At 29.8% G+C, this 21,745-nt stretch overlaps 2 protein-coding genes across 5 annotated transcripts; one reads left to right on the forward strand and one right to left on the reverse strand.

The window, feature by feature from the left end:
• On the forward strand, positions 601–4,864 carry LOC109351886 (G-type lectin S-receptor-like serine/threonine-protein kinase At1g11330). Of its 2 annotated transcripts, XM_019593574.1 has the most exons (8): positions 831–902; positions 1,130–1,990; positions 2,313–2,438; positions 3,068–3,225; positions 3,612–3,822; positions 3,931–4,171; positions 4,247–4,394; positions 4,480–4,864. In XM_019593574.1, the coding sequence occupies exons 2-8, from the start codon at positions 1,183–1,185 to the stop codon at positions 4,783–4,785; spliced, it is 1,998 nt and encodes a 665-aa protein (XP_019449119.1). In that variant the 5' UTR covers positions 831–902; positions 1,130–1,182; the 3' UTR covers positions 4,786–4,864. The 2 variants fall into 2 exon arrangements, with proteins under 2 accessions (XP_019449111.1, XP_019449119.1); XM_019593566.1 differs by having other exon boundaries at positions 601–1,990.
• LOC109351900 (1-deoxy-D-xylulose 5-phosphate reductoisomerase, chloroplastic-like) lies at positions 5,504–11,607 on the reverse strand. 3 transcript variants are annotated; one of them, XM_019593596.1, is made up of 13 exons: positions 11,416–11,607; positions 9,913–10,082; positions 9,228–9,314; positions 8,777–8,902; positions 8,487–8,549; positions 7,915–8,064; positions 7,579–7,646; positions 7,141–7,252; positions 6,928–7,032; positions 6,717–6,838; positions 6,398–6,544; positions 5,682–5,835; positions 5,504–5,586 (listed from the first exon to the last, which is right to left on the reverse strand). In XM_019593596.1, the coding sequence occupies exons 1-12, from the start codon at positions 11,501–11,503 to the stop codon at positions 5,682–5,684; spliced, it is 1,392 nt and encodes a 463-aa protein (XP_019449141.1). In that variant the 5' UTR covers positions 11,504–11,607; the 3' UTR covers positions 5,504–5,586. The 3 variants fall into 3 exon arrangements, with proteins under 3 accessions (XP_019449141.1, XP_019449149.1, XP_019449131.1); XM_019593604.1 differs by having other exon boundaries at positions 5,524–5,835; positions 9,913–10,073; XM_019593586.1 differs by having other exon boundaries at positions 5,524–5,835.

The following is a 21,745-nucleotide window of genomic DNA, read 5'->3' on the forward strand; positions in this document are numbered from 1 at the left end:
TTAAAGGTAATTGATGTGTAATTTTGAAATATTTTGTAGGGTAAAATTGATATACGAATTATTGAAAACTTCTTTATTTTCTGAAATCTACTTTACTTAAAAGGGAATAAAGTATGTTCTAGCATAAGGAGATAAGTTATTTCCTCTTGCGAGTGAAATCATGACATGTGTCATGTTTTGTCATTTTCTATAAAAATATTTTTAAAACTAAACAAAATAGCACATTTTTACTGCCTAGAGGAGATAAGTTATCTCCTGATACAATGAGATACATTATCCTCTTACTTAAATATGAAAACTAGTTTTCAAATGTTATAAACTCATTTTTAAAAGTTACAAAGTTCATCCAATTTTTATTTACCGAACAACTCATTACTTATTAAGTTACAAACTCACATTACTAAATAATATCTATTTATCACTTTATCATGGTGGAACAAATTTCTTTCATAATTTAGTAGATATTTCATTTGATGTAATTTAAAAAATTGTTTTTGACCAATTATATAAAGTTGTATTGAATGAGACATATATAAGATAAGAAATTGTGACCCACATGATCAATAGCTATAAAATTCAACACCCACTACTATGAACATGGGATGAACTATGAACCTATCAACTCCAAAAAACACTCCAATTACTTCAAAGATTCCTCAAATTTCTTACCCAAAAAAAAACAATTCATTAAAGTTTATGGATTTCCTAAGTCATACCAATTACTTACCCATAACTTTGTTCATATTTTCAACATTTTATTTGTGTTCAAATTCTTCAAGTATTCATGCTATTACATCAACCAGATTCATAACAGACAATGAGACAATAACCTCAAACAACACAAACTTGAAGCTAGGATTCTACAGCCCGGAAAATTCGACCGATCGATATCTAGCAATCTGGTATCTTTCTCAATCCTATGTTATATGGATAGCTAATAGAGATCAACCACTTAAAGATTCTTCCGGGGTTGCGAAAATTCACAAAGATGGCAATCTTGTGATAATGAATGGACAAAACATTATCATATGGTCTTCTAATGTTTCAACTAATTTAACCAATTCAACTGCTGAACTTCATGATTCAGGAAACCTTGTCCTTTACGATGTTATGTCAGGATCAGGATCAGGACAATTATTATGGGACAGTTTCTCACATCCTACTGATTCAGCAGTTCCAACAATGAGAGTAGCTTCAAACCCTTATACAGGTAAGAAAATTCAATATGTATCAAGAAAAAGTGATTCTGATCCTTCTAGTGGTTATTTCACTGTTAGTCTTGAAAGATTGGATACCCCAGAAGTGTTTTTTTGGTATAATAAAACAAGGCCTTATTGGAGGACTGGTCCTTGGAATGGAAGGTTCTTTCTTGGGACACCAAGGTTAACAACTGAATATTTATATGGTTGGCGTTTTGAAAATGATTCTGATGGAACTATATATGTAACTTATAGTGTTGCAGACCCAAATGATTTTGGAATTCTAAGCATTGTTCCAAGTGGTACACTTAAATTGGTGAGGATTTTAAACAAAGTTGAGTATGTGAATCTTGAAGTGGATCAAAATGAGTGTGATTTTTATGGTGCATGTGGTCCATTTGGAAGGTGTGATAATTCTACTATACCAATATGTAGTTGTTTTGAAGGGTTTGAGCCTAAGAATTTAGAGGAATGGAATATGAAAAATTGGAGTAATGGGTGTGTGAGAAATGTTCCATTGCAGTGTGGGAATATGAGTAATGGAAGTAGTGTTTTGGAACAAGATGGGTTTTTGGTGCATCATAATATGAAAGTTCCTGATTTATTAGAAAGATTATTAGATGTTGATCAAAATAAGTGTATGGAATATTGCTTAGGCAATTGTTCTTGTTTGGCTCATGCATATGATTCTTATATTGGATGCATGTATTGGACCAAAGACTTAATTGACTTACAAAAATTTCCATATGGAGGAGTTGATCTCTACATTCGTACCCCCCATTCGTTACTCGGTAAGTTGATTTTTTTCCGTCTGACTATTTTTTGGAATTGTCTCTTTCATTAAATGTCGTTCCTGAATATTGAAACTCAGCCTAAACATTGATCAAAGTTATTTGACTTGTTTTGGTTTTCATTCTAATTTATACCGATGACTTATTCTACATCGTTATAGCTGATTGAAAGATTTATTCTAGAATAGACAATTATATATACTTTTCGCTATTCGTTAGAGTATTTTCCGTCGTAGGGACTATTTTCTGGAATTATCTCTTTCATCAAATGTCGTGCCTAGATATTGAATCTGAGCCTAAATTTATGCTGGATGTTTTACAGGTACAGATAAAAAGAGAAGAGGAAACAAGGCACTAATAGTTGGTGTTACTGCTGGAGCAATAGGAATAATTACCTTAGTGGTGTGTGCATATATTTTGTGGCAGAAATGGACTACTAAACAAACAGGTAAATTATATCTCTCATTATATATCCACGATTTATTTTTAATTATTATTGACTCTTAAGTACAATTAATACAATCGAATGATAAATGATTCACCGAATGTGTGTACAAATCTTTAGAGTGCATAGGTATTTTACTATGTTGTTGCATCAAAATGTTAGTAGCTGAAATTGTAAGAGATTTTTATACTACCATTCTATCATGCACCGGTAATATTTGATTATCATTAACTTTGAAATACAAGTAATATAAATAAATTGTAAATGATGCATTGACTGTATATAAATCTTTATACTACCGATACATGAATATTACACTCTAAATTTATTATTCCAAGTTGGATTAGTTAATCAAACCGACAATTTTTAGTGTGCCACTCACTTTTCTCTCAATAGAAATGGTGTAACATGTGAAAAATTGAGGGGACTTTTATATAAAGATAATATATTAAAAGTGTACAACTTTTATATATATATATTATATATATATGCTATATGAATGCTAGAGTATGAAAAGTCTCATTTTTAATAACAGCTTTTGATAATTTAAGATGAAAGCCTAGAGAAGTTTTGTCTTAAGATTTTGTGAAATCATATATTTTGGACCATGTGTGTTTGTTTATATATGACAGATACAAGAAATCATACTCAAAATTTAAGCAGTGGAGAACAAAAACAAACTAAACTTGAAGAGCTACCACTATTTGAATTTGAACAGCTTGCAACTGCTACAAATGATTTTCACTTGGCTAGTATGCTTGGGAAGGGAGGTTTTGGTCCTGTATACAAGGTACTTTCGTCTAAGGGTCTGTTTCTGAGTCGATTCCTGAAGGGTAGTGGAGAGAAGGAAAAGACTTAAAAGTCATAAAATATACGAGAAAACATCTATTGTCCTATATAGTGTGCCACTATGTGTACCACTGATTATGACTGGTTAAAAAATATATTTAAGTTAAAAATTTAATAATTAAATATTTTGTCTAATCATATGCAATGGTACACTCTTTTGGGACAGAAGATGTCTACCCAAAATATAAATGTGAAACGACTCTGAAGCCTTTCATTTCTCTTTAAAACTCGACTTGCAATAATGCTTTTAAGTGATTTCTATCATTATATTTCATATTATATTGCAAGTTTGCAACAATCAAACTTAGATATTTATACTACTTGTAGGGAAAATTGGAAAATGGGCAAGAAATTGCTGTTAAAAGACTTGCAAAAGCATCTACACAAGGTTTAGAAGAATTCATGAATGAAGTGGTAGTGATTTCAAAACTTCAACATAGAAATCTTGTAAGACTTCTTGGATGTTGTATTGAAGGAGATGAACAAATGTTGGTATATGAGTTCATGCCAAATAAAAGTTTGGATGCATTTATCTTTGGTTAGTTCAAGATTCCTTGTATTATAACTTCAACTCTTTAAGATTATTGCATGCTTTTTTTTTTCTCATCAACTTTTTAAAGTATGCATTTTCATCATCAATTTTTAGATCCACTTCAAAGGAAAGATTTAGATTGGAAAAAGCGCTTTAACATAATCCAAGGAATAGCTCGAGGAATACTTTATCTTCACAGAGATTCAAGATTAAGAATTATACATAGAGATCTCAAGGCAAGCAATATCTTACTCGACGATAAGATGAATCCAAAAATATCAGATTTTGGTTTGGCCAGGATTTTTAAAGGTGGTGAAGATCATGAAGTTAATACCAAAAGAGTCGTGGGAACATAGTAAGTATTCATCTCTCATCACTACATTATCATCTTTGCATATCGAGTTACTAATAGTTATTGTTCACTATGCAGCGGTTACATGCCACCTGAATATGCAATGGAGGGGATATTTTCAGAGAAATCAGACGTCTATAGTTTTGGAGTATTGTTATTAGAGATTGTCACCGGAAGAAGAAACACTAGCTTTTATAACGAGGATTCACTTAGCCTTGTCGGATATGTAAGTATACATGCCCATATTTCATTTTAACTACAAAGGTTATTAATAAGTTCTTAGTAATGTTTTTTTTGTTGTTCTTTTTTAGGCATGGAAACTATGGAATGAAGAAAACATTACATCAATAATAGATGAAGAGATAAATGATCCATGCTTTGAGAATAGTATCTTAAGGTGCATACACATAGGACTTTTATGTGTTCAAGAACTTACAAAAGATAGACCAACTATGTCTACAATAGTTTTGATGCTAATAAGTGAAATTACACATCTTCCACCACCAAAAAAGGTAGCATTTGTTCATAAAGAAAGTTTATCATGTTCAACATCCTCTCAAAAAACTCAATCTCTTTCAAATAACAATGTAACTCTTAGTGAAGTTCAAGGTAGGTAATAAAATAAATGTTATTGTTAACATTGATTATTACTTGTACTAAAAGTTTCCAATACAAAATTTGAATGTATTTGGTGTATATCTAAGGTATCTTATAGTCAACTAGTTCTGAGTCAGGTTTGAAGTATTTTTATTGTGTAACAAATTGTAAATTTTTAGTGATTTTGTTTTTAATTAGGAAATAACTTATTTGTAACTTATAAACATTTTTGTATGGAGCTTCTCACGTAAGAACAATGCACTATTGTGAGAATGAGAATATTTAATATATACCATTAGATCTTGATTGAACGGTTAAGATTAAAAGATATATGCATATGACTATCATGTGATCAATAACTAACTTTTAATCATAACCATTCATGATTCATTGTAAGGTCCAGATTTATTCTTCTCACAATTTTTATATGAGAATTATTTTGACGTAAATAGCCCCTATATATATATTGTCAAAAAATTAGGTTAAATATATAGGGGACGACTCACGTGAGAACAATGTGTTATTGTGAGAATGATTAATATAGACTATTGGATCTTATTTGACCGGTCAAGATTAAAAGATATATGCATATGACTATAATGTGACTAATAACTAACTTTTAATCTTGACTATTCATGATTGGTTGTAAAGCCTATATTTATGGTTCTCGTAATTGTCACATGAGAACTGTTCTCACTTGAGTTACCACTTATATATACCAAAAATAAAAGATGGAAATTTTTTACTCCTAATAACCCCAATGATTATGAGATTAATTCATTGCATTAACCCTTGGAATCTTGATACAAATCCAACATTATTTGGAAAGGCCTTTTTTTGTTGAAACCATTAGCCATTTACATTTGATTCTATACATTTGACTAATGCCAACAAATGCATCACAACAACATAGGATTCAGTAACTCAATGTTTTTTGCAAATTAGCAGCATGTTGTCTTGCCCATTGGTCATAGTGAATAATTTCTTCAAGTGAAGGTGATGCTACCAATTCTTTTTGATGTTCTTCACATGTTAGCTCCACCACCTTGAAAATATCTAGATAGCTTATCCTGAAAACAGAAAAAATTGACATTCAGGAGTGGATCCGAATTGTCAAGACGTTGGTCTAATGGTGTAAGACCCTGCTGGATCCTTAGGATGACCAAAAGGTCAATGGTTCAATTCCTGAGAGCGACACTTATTTGGAGGGACAACCACACACCCCGAAAGGGATTAGTTCCTTACCTATCGAAGATCTTGGAAACTAGTCCCTATCTATGCACTTGTGTGGCAATCATGTAATGCTAATATGAAATGAAAATGATGTTTCATGATTGGAACATTTTTCATCTGCATAACTAAAAAGTGATTTTACTCCCTTGTGACAAATAACTTGTGCAACTCATTAAATTTCATTATGATCCGTAAAAACTTTACACGATCAGTGTACACATGTTAAACTCGTTTTAATTTACATTTCCGTATTCCAAATGTTCAAGGTTTAGTCAGGATATGGATGATGTATCATCTCATTGGTTTGATTAAGGTAGAGTAGAGATATACACATATAAAATGCAGTGAATTTCTCAATGTAACATTCAGCATAAGGAAAATAAATAACATAGTGCTTACTTTTCTTCAACAAAAAGTTCCACAGCTTTCTCATTTGCTGCACTAAGAACTCCTGTCATCGTGCCTCCGGCACGTCCGGCAGCATAGCAAAGATTCACCGATGGAAACTTCACATTGTCCGGAGCTTGAAATGTGAGAGAACCATACCTGAATAATGACAATTTTAAATATGGCTGCATCAATAAGTTGATAGCTAATAATAGTGACTATTTTGAAGTGTTGCATTTCATAACAAATAATGTGATAGGAACTATTAGATCAGTAAAGTAAGCCATCTTTGAAGTTGAAATAGTTATGCATCAAGGGAAAATGTTTGTACTTGCTAAGATCAAGGCGAGGCCAAGTTATTTCGGAGCAATAGATTCTCTCTGGCCAAGACAACGTGTAAAGGAGCGGCAATCGCATATCGGGTAATCCCAACTGTGCAATAACAGATGAGTCCTGCAAAGCATCAAAACAGTATAAGAAAAAGTTCTCATGAAAAATATCAGAAAAAGTGAGTATTCTGCATGCAACTATTAACACAGAACCTGTGTTTCAATCATTGAATGTATGATAGATTGTGGATGAATAACAATCTCAATATCATCATATTCTGCTCCAAACAAGTAATGTGCTTCAATTACTTCTAGACCCTGCCAATAAGAAAATAATGTATATAACTATAAAATGTTAACAATTATATTAGATTCATAAAGAAAGTATTTTTCATCCAAAAACATTGAGAGTATAAGGAAACTTACCTTATTGAATAGGGTAGCAGAGTCCACAGTTATTTTTCTTCCTAAAGTCCAAATTGGATGCTTTAATGCATCAGAAACTTTAATGTCTTTCATTTTTTCAACAGGCCATTCTCTGTTAATCAATAGAAATTGCTTAAAGTAATTCAGGTTAATTATACATAGTCTAGTTGCTTCAAGCAATGGTTTTAAATGGTGGCCTACGACCGCAATTATGGCTACGATATTGTCGTTTTGTTAGTGTCTGTAATCACATTGGACTATAATTGTAGTTGCGTCGACCATATTTTCCCGTAATTATGGTAAACACAATATAACATCAATCATGACTGCAACAACAATTTAAAACCGTGACTAGCTTAATGGAAAACAAAGCGATAGAGCACTAAAACGACAAGTTATTTAGACATGAACATATGCAAAATACACATATTTAGTTACCTGAAAGCACCTCCAGATGCAGTTAAAAGAATTTTCCTAAGTGCACCTACTGGTAACCCTTGTATACACTGTAGATAAGAATCATGAACATTAGTGACTATCAACAAGATTCATTGCTTCAATCCAAAACAAAGGATTGAATGAGTGATATAAAAAGTAAACACGATTGGTATGTGTTGGTGCAGCAGAAGCGATTGTTGCGCAATGTTGGCCACAAGCAGTCAAATAAAGGGCATATAATAAACAGAGGGGAGTAAGACAAGAGAATTTGTTAACGAGGTTCGGCTAACTGTGCCTGGAAAATGAAAGGGCGGAATAATATACTTGCATGCATACCTGAAAAATAGCAGAATGTTCTGAATCAGCAGGAAGGATTTTGATGTTATGCTTGTGAGCAAGAGGAAGAATGAAAGGGGCTCCAGCAATCATTGTCTCTTTGTTGGCCAATGCTATGTCTTTCCCTGCTTCTATTGCAGCAACAGTTGGCTAAGAAAATATTCAGATGAAGTATTAGTAATAGCCAAAACCATTTTTGGGTTATGAATAAAATTACTAGTTTCATTACATAGAATATGTAAACTACTATATGCATTTTTTGTAATATTTTCTTCCTCTCAATATTCTTTTGTTTTCTCCACTTTTTACAAATCATAACATACATATATCATCATAAGCATATATCTTTTGACTAATAACTAGTTTGACTTAATCAAATGAAGTTAATATACCAATTGTTGGGTTTATTCAAGTGTGAAGTTCCACATTGGATATGCGGGAAGGAGTGAAAGAGTTTATAAGAAGGAAAGGCCCATGGAACTAAAGCCTTAAGGTTTTGGTTCAAGTCGTGGTTGAAGATCATGTAACTAGGATGCATGTTGAAGATCATGTAAATATGGATATGGAGTTACCTTTAATCCTGCACAACCAACTATTCCAGTAACTACAGTGGCTGCATCAGGGTGACGAGCAACCTGAAAAAAATGTGATGTTACTTACGAAAAACAATATTATTTTTCGGGAAATGAACTAGGTCCCTTTTGGGTTACATAGCCGCCCCTCTCAACAAATATAGTTCCCAGTATTCAAACCCCTTTTAGCGCAACTTCACATCAGTATACCAACGCTTTGTCGGCTTACGAAAAACAATATTGGCTCAATAAACTACATCATAGGATGTGACATAAAAAAAGGTTTGTACCTCAATGACTCCTTGCTCTCCAGTGATGATTTCAGGTTGGTGTTCACTATCAGCCAAAGCCTCTTTAAGTTCATCAATAAGAGACTCATTTCTAAGTGCTACAACTTGAGGCTTAAATGTCTTAACCTGCATAAACATAAAATAGTAAGAAAATCAGATTTCTTTTGTTTGTACTATCTCAATATATGAGAAATATTGATGGAGAATTTAACATGATAGTTAGTTTAGTTCTAAGAAATTAAGTCTCTTTTTCTTATCCAAATTATCTTAATTTACTAGATTATCGAAAAAGCACAAACACTTCATAATAGTCGTTATATTTATATTGGATACTTTCAGACACTTCTTACCGTATTATATAACGTCTTATATTTTATAGTCCTTTTGTCGTAATTGTGTGTCTGTGTCTCGTGTCGTATCTTGCTTTTACTAGAGTATGTATTTTTGTTACCTGGTCAGCAAGAAGAGTAACATTTGAACCAGCTGCAAGACCCACAACTTTGAATCTATGAGGAAACTCAGCCACTATATTCAGTGTCTACAAAAATAACCAAGGGAAAATAATTAAGACTACATGTTAGTAAACTTTCATATATATATATATAAAATAATTGCATATGTAATTCTCAGTAGGCTTAAATATGTTTAGTCCCTATAAAACAATTTTGATTTTAGGCCCCAATTTTGAAATATGTATATCAAAGCCTAGAAAAATAAATTATAGCTAGGGACTAAAATCAAATTTTGATTAATTTTAAATGAAAATAAATATAAAATAAATTATACATGCAGTGATTCAAGTTACGGACCGCATCACGTGATGCAGCCGCCATAATATTATGGTTGTGGTGACCGCTACAACTGTATCATATTATAATTGCGATGTGATACTGAATCATAATGATACAGCCACATTGGACTGCAACACAAACACAATGAACCGTACTTTGGTCGCATCAGGCTCAACGCAACCAAGTCAGGTTGCATTAGACTGCATTAATATCAAAAATATTTTTTTTCTCACAAAAAATAATTGACCTCACAACGTCATAATTTACACCGCAACGATTGCAATTATCGTAATCATAGTAACTACGACCCCGACAATCGTAATTTAAAACACTAGTTACCTATACCTGGGTTCCAATTGAACCAGTAGATCCTAAGATAGTGATTGGTTTAGGTCCATCCCATATCTTTAGATTAGGATCAGGAATAGCTGTTCCTGCCCAAGCTGGTTGTATAGAGCAATAAACTCTTCTCTCTATTCCATTCTCATAATCTTTTCTCTTTATACAAAACCTACCTATCAATCAAAAACTTCATTAGTTAATATAATTATGTAATAATCACACAAATATATACAACTTTATGTACATCATATAGGAACATAATTGAAGGATTAAATAAATAAGTAATTTATGATTCATTCAGAAGAACTAATAGAAGGAACATAATTGAAGAATTCAGAAGGATTATATATTATCAATTCAATATTTATTATCTATTTTCATTTTTATTAATTCCTTAAAAAATTAGTCTAAAAATACTCTAAAATGTGTACCACTTCACTTCTATTTAAGAAGATTTGTAGACTAATTTATTAGGAAAATTATAATATATTTTTATAGATAAAACTTTTTACTATATTTTGTTGCTAAAATCTTTCTCTTTGTAATATATTAAATAAGTTGGGTGTGGAAACTTTTAGAAGCCAAAGTATGTGATGCTTTGAAAAGGTTGTCAAAAAAAAATCTTTCATTATTTTTCTTATACAAATCTCTTAAAATAAATGATTATTTATTGAGTCAAAAGTCATTTTCCTTGCTTTTTTTCTTAGTTACTTATATTACATTTTAATTTTTTCTGTGTGTAAATATTCCACTGAACTTTATCAGCCAACAAAATCTCTGTCTATTTTGATAAGGTATCAAAAATAGGCTTAATGATAAGAAAGGTATATAACTATATATATATATATATATAAACTTAATTGTTAATATGAATAGTGTGGCTCCTTTTAACTTCAAGACCTTATTCAACTAATTTTGTTGTCCTGTTTTATCCATTTTACTTAGCACAGATCGTCTTCGGTATCGGATGCAGATACTTATACGTGACACAAATTATTTTAGTGGTCCAGATTTAATTATTTTCTAATAAAATAATATTAAAAGTCATAAAACTCCATTTCTCTCATATTTTTTGAAAGTTTAGTTTACTACATTCACACATCAACCTCTCCTTAGACTTTATCATCCTTAGACTTTATCATGCTTATATTTGTTGCTTCCTCTTCATCCGAAGCAAATCCGATCATGATTTAAATCATACCCGATAAATAGAAGATATAAGATTTATTTTCCATAATATGTTTGTAGTACCCTATCAAACCAGTCGATGGACTCATATTCATACCCATGATGGAATGGATCATATTCATACCCATGATGGAATGGATCATTTTCATCCATGACAAAAGAATTAAAGAAGTTGAACTCTGACTTTAATATCATATTAAGTTTCTATATTAGAACAAATCCGTAACGAAAGGAATAACCCAAATATATAACATGAAAATATAAGTCAACCGATATATAAGGAGAAGCAGATACAAGAGACAAAGACACGAGAAAAACCTGAAAGTTTTGTGATGGTGTTTGATTTAAGATTATGAGAGAAAAATAGAGGCTTCACTTGAGTTGGAGAGGGCAAATTGAGAGCCATAAATGACACCAAAGTTTGAACTAAGCTAAACACTCAAAATGTTGAAGGAAGAAAAAATGAACCAATCATACTATTAATCAAGTCCTCTAGCTAGTACTTATTGGTGAACTAGGAACAAATATTGAGAACCAAACAAAATCAGAAAATATGATTTGCCACAATTATAATGTATGGTCTAAGAAATGATAACTATAATCATCAACAAATATATGGTTTTTCTTTTTTTTATGCAAGATTCTTCTTTTCCTTTTATATCCTCTCTTTTTTTCATGGCCACGTGTCTTGTATTATTGGTAAAAAACAAGAGAAGGATAATGAATAAATGCCTTGTCTTATTTTGTGTTCCATACCTTTCTCTTTTTCATCCATCAAGAAAAATAAATATATACTAATAACTTAATATTATCTATACTATTATATAAAGATGAAATATATCTAAATCATACAAATAATTGAACTTATATAATTTTCTATATCTAATTTTACCCTCTTTAAAAGTTATCACTAACCCCTTCAATTTTCTTATTCAACGGTTAACACTGGGGAGTGCTACATGCACTTTAGGGTGTGCAAATGTATATCGTGAATTTCCTTGAATTTTTACGAGCAATATGACATGCTTCATAAAAATAAATAATTATTATTTTGTGTTAAATTATTTTATACTATTATGGATATGCAACTTAAAGAACTTCATGTACATTTCTCTAAAACAAATAATAGGTTGTTTCTTTGTATCTCTTGTTTGAGCTCATCCAATTTGTTCTCTAGTTTTGATATAGCAAAAATAATTGAATTGAATTTGCAAAGTTTATTCACTTGATTTTTGTTCGACTAATGCTTGAATGTTGAATGAAATAATCAATAATCTTTTTAGATAAGTTTGTTGAAAGTAGAAGACATCTTGTTTATCCATTAGTTTATCTTCTTTTGACTATATCAATGATTTTACATATTGTCACAACGAGTAGAAAAAGTCTTTTCAACTTGAAGATTGTGAAGAAAAAAAGATTATGTAATCGAATGAGATATACATGGATAAATGATTATCTAATAACTTATATTGAGCGAGAAATATTCAATAACATTAATAGCAAGTTGGTATTCCAAAATATGAAGTGACATATAAATTAATTACGAAATATATAATTTATTTCATTTAGGTATATTTAAATTTTCTAATTTTGACTATAATGTTTTCATCTTTTTATATATAACCATACTTACTATTTTCCAAGTCTTATAATAATCTTCATCTCACTTTCTAATTCTCATTTATCTAACCTCTTCTCTCTAGTAAGCAATCCTTTTTTAACAATGATATTCTTTTTTTATAAACAAAATAGTTTCACATCACTTTTTTTCTTTGATTTTGCAATGGAAAAAATAGTTTCACGTCAAAAGTTCACATTTTTTAAAAAGTATCAAAAATATAATTAGATTAATAATTGAGAAAAAAAAATGTTTGCACTAATAGTATAAAAGTTTTATATATTTCAGACCATTATTCACCATTCATTTTTAATTATCATTAATTCTGGAAAAAAATGAATTATAGATAATATATTGGCTATGGATAATTCTTTACACTAATAGTTCATAAATATTATATTCCTAAGTCTTAATAATCATCACCTTATTATTTTTGAGAAGTAATTCTTTATAAAAATTTCTAAAGTGTAAAGGGTGTAAACTAAATCTAAATGAAAGTTAAATGTTAAGAGGGTAGTTTTTTTTGTTTCCCACATGTATCACTTAAACTAATGCTCAACGAACATTTTTTCCATCTACAAGACTCGAACCTGAGACTTTGCTTAAGGGGAATCAAACATGTACTACTTGAACCAATGTATATTAGTTAAGAGGGTAGTTATGATAAGAGGAAAATATATAGAGTATAGAACAATTCCTCCCAAATTAATGGAATATGGGTCCCATTTGATAAGACTAGTACACGTTGTTGGGTCCATATAAATGAAGATATGAAGATATGGATTATGAAGTCTTCTTATCATAAATTTTCATATCACAAAACAAATGAAACCAATGGTTCTGCACACTTGAGCAGAATTCATGGACACCCAATATAAAATAATTATGGAATGTGTGCAAAGTTTTTTTCACTCCACAAATATATATTATATTAATGGTGACATGTTCTTATGAAATGAGAAAATCAAGTATTCATGCATAAACCAATCATAAAGTGCCAATTGTTGGATGAAATAAGAGTGAAGACTAAAATTGTTCAATCATAATTTTTGTATGTGTTAGATTTAGCATTAAAAAAAATACTGATAGTGTATGAGTTTTATATAATGTTACTATATTACTTATCATTTATTTTCAATTATCATTGACTCTTCAAAAAAAATAATTCAAATGAATGGTAGATGATCCACTAACTATATATAAATTTTTCTATCAATGCATAGATATTACACTCTTACTTTAATCTCTAAAAACTAATACATGACAAATTGATCTCAAAAATTTAAAATATGAGACACATTAATAGGGATGACAAAAAAAATCCGACCTATGGGTACCCGTGGAAATACCCGCAACGGATACTCGTAAAAATAGCTTATAGATGTGAATGAGTTTTATAATATCCACTGCCCCGTGGGTAACTGCAAATTTATATATTTAGTATTAATTGAATTTTTATATACATTTATTATTATTTTAAGATTATATATCATATATATTATTATTATTTCATAATAAATTACACATATTTGACTATGATCACAAATTTATCAAACATATATTATATTATTCACATAATAATTATTTTACATATTTGTTATTACAAGTTATATAAATATATAATTAAAATCAATAATCCGTTGGGTATCTGCAAATACCCGCTACCAGTACGAGTACCGGTAAATATAATGAATTTAGGAACAAGAAAGCATTATTTGCACCCGCTCGCGCCCGTTGTCATCCCTACACATTAATCCTTAAACATGAAAAAAAAAATCTAATTTTAGGGAATAAAGCGGTATACAAAATCATTGAGAGACTGGTTTGGATCTTCACTATATAAAAATAAGTAAATATGTGTTGTGATCCAATTTTCGGCTGGAAGACCGGCTCTGAGGCTTAGGAGCGGTGAACTCGATTTCTATCTCTCCTAAATTGATTTGGAGTCGCCACTATATTTTTTTGCGGTTAAAACATAGAACACTTTTTTATGCCCGAATTGGATAAAAATGGTCTTTTAAACAAGAGTTTTGAGCTCGGGAGTCAATTACGGTTTAAGGAATGTATTAGCACCCCATCTTCCAGTATCAAAACGGTACCCTCACTAATCACAGGAATTTTTATACCCTTAAAAATTATTTAATAAAATTCAATTACTAAAACAAAATATTTTTATTTTTATATTTGTGTCAGACAAGAGTTTATTTTGAACCTATGTATATCTAGATGCAATAGGAAAATCAAGACTATGTAGTTCTGGTTTAAAAAAATGATTAATTTGTTTGGTTTGGTTTGATTATAATTGTAGCTTTCATCGTAGAAATATTTTTATAAATTTATGGAATAGGGATTAATAGTAAAGAGAGGTACTAGTCGAAGACCGGCTTTCTACTCTTAGTGTAGAAAGGAAGAGACAATACGGATCATAGGTTGGACTATTTAAATCCCAAAATTGTATTTAAAATTTTAAAGTAGATATTTGGATACAATTTATTTTAGAAGAGTGAAATTAATAGTAAAGGGACAACACTGACCACAGACCGACTTTCCACTTTTAGAGTAAAAAAAAAGAGACGACACGAACCGTAGACCAGGCTACCAAACTCTATTTATAGATATTTAAAAGATGTTTGATTTTTTAATAGATATTTATATTCCTCCATTTTTACATTCAACTTGGTGAAACAAAGGATCATGGATTCATTATATTCTCAAATAATACATAATGTCATACAGTCAAAACAATGTATTATTATTATTATTATATATTTGAATATTCGAATCAGAATAAAAAACGAATATGAATATAAGATTGATTAATTTTAATAGATAATTATAAATAATTAAAAGATAATTAATTTTAATAGATAATTATGAATATTTTTTTAGAAAGTTGTGATTGATAACAAAGAGATAACACTTGTTGTAGACCGACTTTCCAATTTTAGAGTGATAAGGAAGAGACGACACGGGTCGTAGACTTGACTAACAAACACCATTTTAAATATTTAAGTTATTTTAAAAGGTAATAGTAAGTAATTTATTTTTATAAAGATGAGATTAATAGCAAAGAAACAATATTGGTTGTAGACCGACTTTTCACTTTTAGAATGAAAAGGAAAGACAACACGAACCGTAGACGGGCTACCAAACTCCATTTTAAATATTTAAACTTATTTTTAGTTATTATTTTTACCATTAAAGAATACATATATAATAGGTTTCAGTTTAGTTAAGACAAATGTTAATATAATTTAGGGTAAAGTATTCCATCATTATTTAGTAGTTAGTATAAAACATAGTTAGTGTAAATCTTTATGGACATTTGTGGGCACAAACGAAATAGACAGGGTAATTCATTTTGTGATCTCTATCTACTATTCGATATTCCAAAGTTATCTAAAATGAGAAAATTTAAAACAAAAACATTAAATAGTACATCACAGTACAACAAATACTTTGTTTTCCAAACATTAGGGTTTCATCTTCCATATACACGAACCTTCAGGTCGAGGTTCTCACAATTGTCCAATTTATTCATCAAGGTTTCTCTAGCTAACTATCCACAATGATGCATCCAGTGTATCAAATTGTGGACCGCATCACACGATGCGGCCGCAATATTGCGATTGCGGTGACTGCCGCAACCGCATCACACCGCAATTGTGATGTGATCTCGATTCCCAGTGATGCGATCGCAACAGGCCGCGATGCAACCGCATCAGACCGTATTTGGACCGCATCGGGCCACAACGGAACCGCATCAGGCCGCATCAAACTGCATCGATGTCAAAAATATGTTTTTTCTCACAAAATAATTCACACTGCAATGGCCGCAATCCGTATCGCAATGGTCGCAATGACCGCAATCACAGTAACCGCAACCGCTATCGCGACCGCAACTGCAATTTAAAACACTGGATGCATCTTATAGTTAAGTTGCATATGGACAAGCTATTATTATGTATACCAATCCTCCATAACCATTCCTTCATCAAAGGTTAAGTTGCACATGCATTTGTGCAACACTAGGAATATTATGAGGAATTTGGGTTGTAACCCTTCTATGAGGGATAGTTCCTTTTGGAGTAGGCATCAACATGTAGCGTGAGAAATCGATCACTGACCTTTGTTCTCCCCTAACTCTTGGAATCCAAAATATACCTAGAGGTGTTCTTTGATAAATTTTTCCATCATCACTATATATTAGTGCATCCTCTTCATGCATTATTAAATGGGATTCTTCGACCGAGCTTCCACTTTTTTCTAGCAAGCTTGCTATATCATCGTTATCATCATCAGATATGATATCAAGATCGAAATTGGAATCAGAATCACTATCAGGAATGTCGAATTCGTTAACATGAGGAAACCTTGGGTCTTTGGGTGGCGGAGTATAATTGTATGGGTCTAACTCTCTTGGTGGCATACCTGAGAAAATGTTTGATAGAAGAGGGAAGAAGTCAACAATAAGTAGAATTGTTGAGTTGAGTATCTTAAAAATTATAAAGTAGAGATCTCAAATAGATAACATATACATAACAACAATTTCATTATTACAAATATGAAACATAACCAAACAAATGATAAGCAATGTTTAATAATGCTATAACCAAATTACATGTTGAGAAGAAAAATATATGCATTGGAGAGTTTTTTTTTACTTTTGTTCTATCATTTATTATTCATATTTAATTATTATTATTATTAACTAATAAATATAAATAAAATAAATGAATGCAGAGATCATATATTAATCGTGTATAAATCTTTATAATAATAGTATATATATACTGTCCCATAATAATTGTTGTCGACATACCATATTTACCAATTTAATTTAGCTGATTATGGTTCCCAATTGGACATAGTATCCACCATCCAATGCCACACTATTTACCCTAGGGATGACAGCGGGCGCGGGCACGGGTAGCGCTTCCTGTTTCCAAATCCACAATACTTACAGGTACCCATGTGGATAGTTGGTATTTGCGGATATCCAATGGCAGGGGCGGACCTTGGAAGGGATAGGTGGGGGCAGTTGCCCCTGGATTTTTTTTTAAATTTTATTAAATACTTTGTTTTTACCTTTTTCCTACGGGAACACATATGTATCCCACAAAGTGTGTCGTTTCATATGTCACTTGTTGTGTTTGGTTGGAAAAAATGCATAATTACTAAACTTTTAAATTATAAAATGTGTCACATAGAGTTTTACACACTTTTTGGAGCAGATGTACTCCATTTACTTACACATCAATGACGTCTTTAAGGATATACTAATTGGAACTCACATAATTCTTTAATTTTGTAGTTTGATAAATAAGCATAGTGCAACTTGTGTGATTCTTTTAAAATTATACATAATGGGTCAAATTCTCTTACACATTTAAATGTTGATGTTGCTTATAATAACATGACTTTATTTGAGGTCATAATGATTTTACACTTAATTGAAGAAATTATTGTATGTATTGATAATATATATCCTAATGATACTTATAAGTCATTTAATATTGACAATATATATTTTTGGTCCAAAATTTATATTCAATGAGTTTCAATGAGCAATGAAGATTAATTTGAGATGATCTCAATATCAAAATTTTATTTTTGGTCTCATTACCCATTCAAGTTTGAAAATTTTCTACCATATGTTGTTAGTCATATCTTGCATTACTAAGTAATTCATCTTATTTTATCTATTGTGGTTCAACTACTATATAAATATCATTTTAGACAATAAAATCAACTGAACAAAATTACATAGTAACATAGAAGATGAATTTCTCGCAAACAACACAGTGATTTATATTAAAAAGAAATAGTTGAAAATTTTATCTTTGGCCTCATCAGGTATGTTTCTTTTTATTTTCGTTATTCAATTAATTTTAATTATAAATTGTAATTAAATATTATTGTCCCTCCTAAAATTTTGATCAAGATCCGTCACTAAATTTTCATCAAGATCCGTCACTGCCCAACGGGTTTTTAATTTTAATTATATATTTTGTAATAACCAATATGTAAAAATAAATATTACATGAATAATATGATATTTATATGATAAATTTATAATCATAATCAAACATTAACAATTATTATAAAATAATAATAAAGTATATAATATATAATCTTAAAATAATAGTACAAACTATAATATATATATATATATATATATATATATATAAATTAATTAAAAACTAAATTTATAAATTTACGTTACCCATAGGTCGGGTATCATGTAACTCATTTTCACCCATAAGATATTATTGCATATACTCATTACGTGTATTTCCACGGGTACCCATGAGTTGAATTTATTTACCATTCCTATTTTACCCCAAGCTTAAATCAATATCAATTTCATAATGTTTATTTCCTACACTTTTGAACCCTATGTTTATAACCTCTCTTCCTTTTGACCATGGCATCAACCCCCACCAAATATTATTTTGCCTCATCAAACCACAATTATAATGGAGATTTCACTTTTATGCATCATAATGTAAACTTTTAAATTGATCATCCAACACACCTTATAAAACAACGTGAGGCTAATTTTCCCAGCTGACATTTTTTCCATTCACAAGACTCAAACATGAGTTCTTGCTTAAGGGAAATCAAGCATGTACCACTTAAACCAACGTCCGTGTTGGTAAACAACAATGATTTAAGATTACACAAATATTTATTCCCTTGTTTAATCCATTTAATTACACATCCTTAATCACATAAAACAAACATGGACATGAATACAACAAAGGAAACCAAATATAAAAGTCAAACAAATGTGCATTTCAATTTTGTGCAACCGAATCAATCATCAAAAAACATATTCTAATATCTTAATCAAAGTTCCTAGAGAATTAAAATTCCCACATACCTTAGATTTTGAAGAAGTTGAATCCTAACTCAAATGATGTACTCAAAAGCCTTCACCCAATTGGTATTAAATTTTGCTTGAAAGAAAAAGGATAAATATGTGATAACTTTGATCAATAAAAAAAGTTTGAAAAAAAAACTAAATAATCATGTATGTTCAACTTAGTCTTAGAATTGTACCTCTCTTATAGTCAAACCCTAACACAATTTAACTTTGCTCACATCCCACCTACCACCATTTTGTTTTCCAAAACTACCCTCATGACATTCATTTATTTATGTCCAATTTAATCGGTATAAAAAAATGTATGCACCGATAATATAAGAATTTTTTTTCATTGCATTATACATCATATATTTTTAATTAATATTAACTCTTAAATATAAGTAATATGAATGAATGGTGAATGATATACCGAATGTATATATCTCTTTAAGAATAAAATATCTCTTATATGAGGAGATAAATTATTTGCTTTGACCATTAAAATTATGCATGTGTCATACATATTTTTAGTTTTTAGAAATATTTTTATAGAAAGTGGTTAAATATGACACATGTCCCGATTTTAGTAATTGGAGGAGATAACATCACCTAATATGAAGATATATTTTATTATCTAAATCATTACACAATTACATTCTTTAATTATGTCTTAATCTTAATAATCTTCTTGTTTTAACACATAATCTTTCCAATTAAAACTTTATTTACTCAAATTCATATTTGATTCAACTTAATTTCATTCCTTTTTCTCCTTAAAATGGCATCCTCAGTATTATTAAATATTAAATGTTGTTGTTACTTTATTATTTATATTTATGAATATTAATTGATATGAACATGAGTCATAAGAGCAAATGAATCCTAAACCATAAACTCTAAGCTCTTTCTCATTTTGAATATTATTTGCATTTATATATAAAAAAAGTAATGAGTGGAAGACAGAAAATAATATTGTGAAGGTCAACTCAGGAGTCAATTAACCTCATTCAGAATTTGTGAATATGATGAATTTTTTTCTAAGTCCATAAATTTGCATTGCAACTTTCGTCTATTACTGTGAATTTTGATACAATTTAATTGTTGGTTTATTAATTAAATCATGTACCTGTAAAATTAAATGTATATGTATATTTTGGGTTCCCCAACAATAGGAAAAGGAGAAAAAGATGTATACTAATAGGGTAAAAGTTTTTAGCATTATCATTGTATCACTTATTATTAATTTTCAATTATCATTAACTGAAAGTAATATAAATGAATGATAAATGATACACTGATTTTATATAAATATTTACACTATCATTATATTGATATTATATTGAAGGAAAGAATGTTAAAATTTTGTCCAAATCAAAGTTAATATAATAAGTTAGATGATTGAAATTAGACAGTACAATTATGATGGAGCAGTGAAATACAAAAAAAGTGTATCAACTTAGCATTAATTAATTGCTCCTTGTGATAAAAATAATGGAAATTATTAAGTGTATTAATTATTATTATTATGAAATATTTATTTCAAAGTTGTGAATTACGGAATATTCCCTTATATTTTAGACTTTTTCAATTTTTTCTATCTTTAGGGAACATAATGAAGATTATACTAATATTAATGTTGAAAAACTAATAAACAAGTCATAAATATTTTTATTTACAACACGCAAAATGTGTGTGATGGTGGATTGTGGAATAAAATAGTAAACATTTTAGTAAAAAATAAGATATTTTCATTTCTATTTTTTCTTCTCACTTTTCAAAACCATTCAGGATTCTAATCCAATGGGAGATTGTGGAATAAAATGAGGGTATCAGAATGGGATGAGAAAAAAATGATGGTGTGATTGTGCTTATTAATGGAACTTTTATATCTTAAAAATACAAGTGTTGCTTATAGAAATCAAATTCTTGAACTTTTAATTTATATGTTGATCAAACGAGGCTTTAAATTACTAGAACATTATCTTATCAATGAATTATGATGTAATTTTAAGTCAAAAAAATTAATTATGAACATTTTGTTGATTTTAGAAGAGTTGAATATAATATATATTTTTCCTAATCAACAATGATGCATCCTTTTAATTACACTTCTTAAAAAATCTTCCTAATAATACATAAAGCAAATATTCAATTAATAT

This window comes from Lupinus angustifolius, chromosome LG01 (assembly GCF_001865875.1).
Source record: "Lupinus angustifolius cultivar Tanjil chromosome LG01, LupAngTanjil_v1.0, whole genome shotgun sequence".
Lineage (NCBI taxonomy): Eukaryota > Viridiplantae > Streptophyta > Magnoliopsida > Fabales > Fabaceae > Lupinus > Lupinus angustifolius.